Genomic DNA, 9,907 nt, shown 5'->3' on the forward strand with positions numbered 1-9,907 from the left:
TGCGAGCGCCACACACGGTTTCTTCATCTTTAAAGTCTGCGCGCGCAATGAAGAGCTCATTAACTGTCGATCAATAAGGACATCTGCAAAGAACACCCAGGCCGTGCAACAAAGCCGGCGCATATTCATTTTAACTCGTGTTTTTTTTCTTTTTTTTTTCTACGTCCACTCTCTCACAGTACGCGACGCGCTACATTGGGAACGACGGACGGGTTTGTTTAAAAAGTCGAGAGACGCACAATAGAAAATCCGTGGTCAAGCAGGTGTAAAGGTCGGAAAATGACCCCCCGACAAACGCGCTCTTGACCTAATGAAGCAGCGCGCTTAGACTCACGGGAGAGCGCTTAGCGCGTCTGAACATTCCATTGTTTCATTGTGAACGCGCTTGAGAATCCCCAAGAATCGGTTTTTTTCCCCTTCCCTTCTTTGGATCTCACGCCATCAGATTAAAAGCCTCATTAATCTTCCAGATCAAAGCTGTTTCTGTTCATCTGCTGCGTCCATATGCACGTACAGCTTGGCCTGCGCTACGCTCTTTCCAAAAACCTTTTCCTTTTAACAGCTGACTTACAGCAATAAGGGGCGCACGCGAAGCCGTTGAGTGCATTGTGATTTCGTTCTCGGAATTTCAATTCTGAAAAGTCACTACAATAGTCAATATACGCTTCCACTCAAATGGTTTTACATGCAGCGCTTTCATCAAACGAGGTTCTCTCTCCTTCAGAAACATGTGATTGTCCTCAGTACGATAAGAAAGGCTAGACATAGCTATAATACAAAACCTTAAATGAAAACGCTTTTACCCAAACTTAATGATCTACAGGACTAGGCGCACGAAACTCTTGATTTAAAATTCCTTATTTTAATAATACATTTTGCTTAATATATGAAATATTTCTTATATGATTGATTTGCTTTTATATTTGGGTTTCCTCGGTGATACGGCAAAAACCCAAAAAATATTTTTCCTGAAGTTTTCTTTTTAATGGATTTTCTTATTTCATTATCTTATTTTTCAAAAGCAGGAAACAAAATTCTTGTTTTGCTGAAGAAAAACACCTAATGAGGAAATCCATAAGTGTAGCCTACTCTTCCTGATACCGCAGTGGTCTTTTTTCATCATTTTATTTACGAAGTTTGCACGAAATAAATCCAGCACGGTGTCGCCTGCGAGGCGCGTTCACGGCTCGCTGATAACCCCGGGCGCGCTCGCTGGACTCGGGGGGTTCCGCGCCGCGCAGAGCAGTGCGCGGATAATCACACTTACTTAAGGCAGCAGAAGGCTCCGAGGACGCGGATGTCGAAAGCAATAATAGCCGCGACTTCTCCTTCAGCGCCCGGACCGGGTCAGATCAATCAAGACATGCGCTCCATCTCCATTTCCCTCCGGCTAGCTATTTCCGGTTGTCAATCAACTAGATCGCTGCTTTATTGGGCCGTGCAGGGGTATCTAATCTTACGTGGGTGCAGCAGTGAGACAGCGCTGGAGAGACGCTATGGCTCCACAGGCTGCATGTGCAAGGCAACTGAAAGAAGACAAACATCGGCACACGGATCAGCAACACAGAGCTTTAGTGCTGTTTTAAAGGGATCAGCAACACAGAGCTTTAGTGCTGTTTTAAAGGGATCAGCAACACAGCTTTAGTGCTGTTTTAAAGGGATCAGCAACACGGAGCTTTAGTGCTGTTTTAAAGGGATCAGCAACACAGAGCTTTAGTGCTGTTTTAAAGGGATCAGCAACACGGAGCTTTAGTGCTGTTTTAAAGGGATCAGCAACACAGCTTTAGTGCTGTTTTAAAGCGATCAGCACACGGATCAGCAACACAGAGCTTTAGTGCTGTTTTAAAGCGATCAGCACACGGATCAGCACACGGAGCTTTAGTGCTGTTTTAAAGGGATCAGCAACACAGAGCTTTAGTGCTGTTTTAAAGGGATCAGCAACACAGCTTTAGTGCTGTTTTAAAGCGATCAGCACACGGATCAGCAACACAGAGCTTTAGTGCTGTTTTAAAGGGATCAGCAACACAGAGCTTTAGTGCTGTTTTAAAGGGATCAGCACACGGAGCTTTAGTGCTGTTTTAAAGGGATCAGCAACACAGAGCTTTAGTGCTGTTTTAAAGGGATCAGCACACGGAGCTTTAGTGCCGTTTTAAAGGGATCAGCACATGGATCAGCACACGGAGCTTTAGTGCCGTTTTAAAGGGATCAGCACATGGATCAGCACACGGAGCTTTAGTGCCGTTTTAAAGGGATCAGGGGGTGGCGCGGGGGACTGAAATGCCATTAATCACCCCCAACCCCCCATCACGCCCTCTCAGCCCCACAGAACTGCAGAGCCATCACTTCCTGGATGGGATCAGGTGGTGTGGGAGTCAGAGGTCAAAGGTCATGCATGGGGAAAAGAAAGATCACAAAAATTAAAAAAATTCTAAATTTGAAGTCTGGTGGGGCAGTGAGTCTCTCTCCCTCCCTCTCTCCTTCCCTCTCTTTCCCTCTCACCCTCTCTCTCCTTCCCTCTCTCCCTCTCTCTCTCCATCCCCCGCTCTCTCTCCTCAGACACGAAATGGCCGGCGTTGACAGAAATCCCTCATTTTTACAGCACGCGCTACAGGTCAGTATGTTGGTCACATGGCATTAAACTGCATGGAGCAAATAATGCAGTAAAAATATGTGCCTGTACTGACGTGGGCTCGTGAAATGAGTTTTGAAGCCCAGGAAGTCAAGTTTACAGGCACCACCATTTTGTACAGTTTGGAGCCAGAGACAGTGCAGTAGTGAAGGGTAATCTGTCCCTGATTCATCCACAAAATGTTCCTATATTGTCCTAATAACCCAAAGTTCACAAATCAGCACTTGGGGAGACCTTAGGAGAAGAAAAACACTGATTGTAACGACACTTTCTTTAGGGCACAAATGTAGTGACTTTATACTTTTACGTACTGTTACGATTGACTTTACACTGATAGAGCGGCTGTACTGGAGCCAGCTGCAGTGCCGTTCGTGAGCAGGAAATGAGCTTCAGAAACAAAGCCCGGTTTTGGGCCCCTTGGTATGGAATGGAGCCCATGCCTATATGAGGAGGTTGTGATTATCGCCCCCTTCTGACCGGAGGTGGAAACACAGCAAATATAACGATTAAATAAAACATCCATCTTGCTCTCAGGAATAACCCCCAAAGGGTGGCAGTGTAGCAGAGCAGGTCAGGGCCCTGGGGTTGCAGGCTCGACTCTCAGGCCTGAGGCAAAGCCCTTTCGCACGGCACTTAACCCGAACGACTCTAGTGAACACCAGCCGCACGCAGAACCTGCGGGCTGCAGATAAGCGCTTCTGCGGAACACACCCGTGTCCTTTCATAACGCACTGGAGTTTTTAAATCCCCAGCTGTCCGCCCCGAGTGCACTGCACTCTGACACCGATCTCAGACAGACACCACGTTTACATGTGAGCCGCAGTCGGAGTGAGACGGAACCCCACGCCGACCGCATTCCGAACAATACAGCTGTTTACGTGCAGAATGTACCAGTCAATTCACATCCGCCGTTTACCTGGGCACGCATTCCCCCCCGCCAGCGTTTACAGAGAAGTCTCTCCACCGCAGCGTCGCCCAGCGAACGGGACCGTGTCTGGACCGTGCCTTTACCGCCACTCGTGTTTCTGCTCATCACTTTTTCATGCAATAACATTCATGAATGAAAAATAAGCGAATTCTCCAGCGCACAGTGAGCAGCGCAGAACGGAATGGATCCAGGTGAAAATCAGCACTACGCTGGGAAGCCCGGAGCACTCAGACGATGACATTATTCAAACGTCGCGGTGAATTCACCATTCCTCACTGTCCAATGAGTAACGCACACATACCCACACTCACACACTCATACACTCATACACACTCACACACTCATACACACTCATACACTCATACACACTCATACCCACACTCACACACTCATACACTCATACACTCATACACACTCATACACACTCATACACACATACACACACTCATACACTCATACACACAATCATACACTCACACACTCACACACTCATACACTCATACACTTATAAACACACTCACATACTCATACACACACTCATACACTCATACACTTATAAACACACTCACATACTCATACACACACTCATACACTCATACACACACTCATACACACATACACACACTCATACACTCATACACACAATCATACACTCACACACTCATACACTCATACACTTATACACACACTCACATACTCATACACACACTCATACACTCATACACACACTCATAATCATACACACACTCACACAAACATACACACACTCATACACACTCATACACACACTCATATACACACACTCACACACTCATACACACACACACAAATGTGCACATGCAAGTGCACATACACGCACACACAAACACACACACAGACACACACTCGTACACACACACAAACACACACACAGACACTCATACACACACACACAGACAAGGTACAACCAAGCATTTGGAATATTAGCTCATTCTGAACATAATACTCTGAATAACATGTTTACAAAACAATGTAAGCTTTTAAATTCCTGAATATTCTGTCTAATGTAATAATGTCAAGTCAAATATTTTCTGAATATAACGCTGCAAGTCAGCTCAGAAGCAGAGTTCATAGTACCTATTTGACCATATGTTATTAAAGCCTGTTTCTGGGCAAGTGCTAAAGTACAGAATATAATCACATACAGTACAGTTATAGAGGTGTAATGTGAAATTAGCAACATTACATCATGGCTGTTGGTAATTAGTGAAACTTTAATAGATATGTGTAAATGTGTGATGTGAAATGTCTATACAGGTTTCATAATGACCGTACTGAGTGATCTGATCTGATTTCCTGACCTGGAAACCGAACAATGCCTTATTCATTAAGTATAATGTCATTATAAACGCTTTATAAAGCTTATTAATGCTTTATAATGCTTATAAAGTATTAATAAGAAATACAGTTACTCAAAGCAGTGGCCTTTGTCCATGGGTGATACATTGTAACACCTTTAAATCAAAGGCAACTGTTCTAACTGATGGTGTCATAGTTTGTCTGTGGTCATGGCGACCGCATGAGGGCGGTTCTGTTCGACAGCAGCTCCAGCAGTTGTCCCCGCTGGAGCCACAATAAGAGATCAGTGCAGCTGTCGGGCCCTTGAGCAAGGCCCTTGACCCCACAGTGCTCCAGGGGTATTGTTCTCTGCTTACTCTAATCAACAGAAAGTCTCTGAAACACACCCAGCTCTTAACTGGCCAATCAGGGCCTGCATAATACACCCCAGCTCTTAACTGGCCAATCAGGGCCTGCATAATACACCCCAGCTCTTAACTAGCCAATCAGGGCCCACATAATACACCGCAGCCGTTCACTAGCCAATCAAGGCCTCCATAATACACCCCAGCTGTTAACTACCCAAACAGGGCCTGCTTAATTCACCCCAGCTGTTAACTAGCCAATCAGGGCCTCCATAATACACCCAAACTATTAACTGGCCAGTAGCTGTTTGACTGACTGTACAGTGGCTGCAGGAGTCACTGCATACACACACACACACACACACACACTGATAAACCCCACTGTAGCAGTTAATGCAGGACTCACTGCACACACACACACACACACACAGACACACACACACACACACTGAGAAACCCCACTGTAGCAGTTAATGCAGGACTCACTGCACACACACACACACACACACACACACACACTGATAAACCCCACTGTAGCAGTTAATGCAGGACTCACTGCACACACAAAGAAATCATCAGGTGAAGTGTAATTATAACCCAGACTTGTGAAAAACCAGATCGTTTGGTTTGGGTCATGCATTTGCGATCACACAAAGGAAGTCCACCGAGACAGGACAGCTTTGGTCCCTGTACTTCATTCAAGTCCTTTATGTTAAATAAGCCAGGAACTAACAGGACTGCGTTGTTTTTCTTCCCCGAGACGTGTTTACGGCCTTCTACGTCACTGAGTAACACAGACAACGCAAAGTCCGGTGTCAAAGCACATTTATGCAGCTGCTGAGATGCGCTTCCTCCTTGTCAGATCGCCCTCCAGCAAACATACGCGATACTCGCCAGTCACTCAAAAGGGCTCCTGCCGCTTGGCTTTGTTCCGGGCGCTGCAACCGGCGCTGTCCGTGGTTCCGAAATGCCGCCGGCCGCGGAAACGCAAGAAACATTCAGCGCTCATGTGTGTGTTTCTACGAGAATAACAAGTCTAATGAAGGTTTGTGACACTGTGTAAATTATCCAGATTATATATATATATAATATATATATATATATATATATATATATATATATATATATATATATATATATATATATATATATATATATATATATATATATACATATTCATTTTTTTACTCGTGTTTCTAATTATTAAAATGTGCAATAACTCGTTTTTTTTTAACAGAAATTCTGACACCTTGCGCCAACTGTTTGGTGCGCGTCAAACCGACGTAGATTAAATTTACATGAAATCAGGTTAATTAACGCAGTGGTGCTATGAAACAGCTGTCTTTTCAAGGCCTGTTAATTAAACCTGTCACCAGTCGCATAAACACCAGTATGAACAAGCCGGCGTACGATATTCATGCCCGGAATTCTCACTGATATCAGGGTCTGTCGTCATTATTAATACCTAAATATGCTTACACGAAACAACAATTCACAATTATAATAATAATAATAATAATAATAATAATAATAATAATAATAATAATAATAATAATAATAATAATACCACCACCGGGATTACTCTAAAGGAGACTGACCCGCGTTGGAGGCCAATTTACTTTTTCTTACGGCGAGATTCTTGATCAAGCCGGAACGTTATTATTTACGGCTCGGTGAAATTTGTAAACAGCCGGTATGGTTTCGCACATACTCGACTAGCAGTTTAACTTGATTTGCGTCTTATCGACTATTCATTGTAAGGCTACATGCAGTCAAAGGCTAACACTGGAATTTGTTCAGCAATCGAAACGGTCCCCTTTGGTTGCATTCATCAGCTGTTATACCGAGGAGCCAAATGTGACCATGCTTTAAAGTTTGATACAGGAGAAGATAAAATGAACCATATCGTTGAAAGTACAGTGAAGTTTATAGAGAAACCCCCCCCCCCCCCATGGGATGTTTTGGCGTACTGGTTTACAAAACAGTCCCGAGTTACTGTTTCCGCACATTGCTTCTACAGTGTCGCAGGTTGCAACTGCCCAGATCAACACCGCGGGGGACAGTGGAAATGAGCGGCGTACGCGTGTTGTGATTTTAAAGCACTCAACTTAAAAAGCCTGGTATGTGCTATATTGGCACATTTCACTGTGAAAATGTTCAGCGTTTTACAATTTGGAGACCGTGTTTCTCTTCGTGTCATCGCGTCTACAGAACAACACAGGATGCTGTACTTAAGATATATTAGTAAGTATAAACAAAACAGCCGAAACGCCCCTCACATTAGCGATTGGACCACAAATTAACTAAAACGTTTAACCAAAATTCACGCTGCCAGACTTTGACACCAGCAGAGACTTTTTTATGCAGAAAATAAATTAATTGCATTTGAACTGGAATCTGTAATATCTGATCGGGAGTCAAATGAGATTTTACTGAAAATATTTGACTGGGTTTTAGAATGTTAAAACGTATAATTGTCTCAAGCATTCAACTGATAAAAAACGATTTTTTTTGTAATCCATTTTGAAATGCAAACCCATTTAGAAATTGAACCAGATTAGATTTTCTTTTTTCTTTTTTATACAAAGCGGAATCAGAAAATAGTATATAGGGTACAACCTACGTTTCATAGACAATTTGATTGTTAAAGTATTAATCTTTATTGAAATATAGTTCACTAATTTATATCAGTATGCGATACTTAAATGATGTTTAAAAAACTTCATAGTTCATATATCAATTGTAAATATGTGTCTACACTCAAATGCCTGCACGCACGAAGGGTACATGGTATGTGTATGTGTGTGTGTGTGTGTGTGTGTGTGTGTGTGTGTGTGTGTGTTCATTTCCATTAGTAGAAACTTGACAATTTGTAGGCTATAGAAATGATCTACTGAAAGACCGGGTCAGATATGGGATACCACGCTCCACTACAAACAAATGTAGGTATTTTACGAACTCTATTATATATTTTATTGGCTTGGCAGAACGTTCAGCCCAAAGCTGTGCTTATATTCGTACTCGGTCCAAGCCGGCCAGGATATCAGAGCTGCAACTTTCTGGGCATTTGTTCCACGACTACGAAATTATGGGATTATTAAATCAATATGCACTCAATACGAGCTATTTAATATTAGATATACGACACTATATTAACTTGCAATTAAATGACTCACAGGATGTCTGTTACAGCTTTTTCAAACTAGCCACACTTCGTGGCGCGTGAATAAATCGCAAGGATGCTTCAAATGTTGTGAAACAGTTGGCCGAACGAGTTTTAACAGGAGAGATACCATTTACTAGTTTCAACATCATCAGCGTTCACTGTCACCTGTAGCGCACTAAATGTACTTTGGAATGATGCGCTCCAAGTAATCTGATGTCTCCCTGAGCCTTTTTCGTGAGCAGTGGCATATCGCGCACATTAGCCTCTTGTTTTGAAAGTGGTCTCTGTCTGCGAGGGGTTTAATTAGATTTTCAGAAATGCTGGTGTCATCTCTGCATGCTATAACATTTGTAAATAAATAAATATAAATATAAATATAAATGCGCGCGATCATCCATATCGCGTACTGTCGCCGGTGCGGCCAAGCTTGGACGCTTCTGCAGCGGAGCTGACGAAACTTCTCTCTTTCAGTGATACATGGCGCCCCCTTGAGAATCAATGTGGAATTACACATTGATCTTCAAATGGCAAAGTTTACTCGAGGCGCCGGGGGGTAGTGGACCAAATGATTAAACGTATGTATAAAAAGGTTTAGTAGGAAAACTATTTCAAAGTGGTTCATGGTTGCTGCGACTTACATAATACATACATACTACATAATAGTAAATATAGAATATTGCTGTCATGAAAAACGGTGTGTATTGGCATCTACCGATGACATAAAACTAAATAGAGATATAGCTCAATATTTCAACGTCGTCGATGTAAAGAGAAATTAAAATAAGATATATTTCAAGATTTAGCCACTATACATTTGACCCAAACACCGATCCTTACATTTACTTATATGGTACTTCAATTGAATTTTCGTTGAAAATCGTCACAGACAGTACATCATTGTACAATGTCGTCAAAGTTTCTTTTTTTAAATTGAAGTATCGTAATCGTGTCAAATCGTGAATTATTAAGAGCGCGCGGTCCGAGTCATCGTGGAGAAAGGCTCGCGCTCTCAGTACTTGTTTCACGTGCTATAGCAACCTCGGCGCAGATTTACAGAAATATTCTCCTTATTGAATAAATGCATTTTAAATTATGAGGAGATATGAAAGAGAACAAAAAAGAACTAGGAGAAGGGGGAAAACTCACCAGGCAGATTGCAGGCGCGAGGAGAAAGACCGCGCACCACCGCGTAGTCCGCATCCTAAACTTCCACTGACGTCCGCGCGCTGAAACTCGCGTATCTGTAGACCATAGATCCACCCGGTATCCGCTTTACACAAGAGAGAAGCCCCTCATCACCCTAGGCAAAAATAAAATCATACACCCCATGACCACAGCGCAATCTTATACTTGGACACAACGCGAAGGGGGAGGAGGAGGTGGGGGGGGGGGAGAAGGGGGGGCGGGGGTAAAATTACGATTACACAGGAATTAATCCGGACAGAGGACGATGCAATCTCATAATTCAATGAAAGATGAAAATTCAATTTTCGAGGGCAATC

The 9,907-nt window shown here is 43.1% G+C and overlaps 1 protein-coding gene across 1 annotated transcript in view; it reads right to left on the reverse strand.

The window, feature by feature from the left end:
- Positions 1-9,693, reverse strand: part of LOC133137449 (neurexophilin-1-like) — a 31,115-nt gene extending 21,422 nt beyond the window's left edge. Inside the window, exon 1 of the mRNA XM_061255735.1 lies at positions 9,552-9,693. Coding sequence (XP_061111719.1) covers positions 9,552-9,605 — 54 coding nt within the window. The 5' untranslated portion in view covers positions 9,606-9,693. The remainder of the gene's footprint in view (positions 1-9,551) is intronic.
- Positions 9,694-9,907: the final 214 nt, after the last annotated feature.

The sequence above is a fragment of the Conger conger genome, chromosome 9 (genome assembly GCF_963514075.1).
Source record: "Conger conger chromosome 9, fConCon1.1, whole genome shotgun sequence".
In the NCBI taxonomy this organism is placed as follows: domain Eukaryota; kingdom Metazoa; phylum Chordata; class Actinopteri; order Anguilliformes; family Congridae; genus Conger; species Conger conger.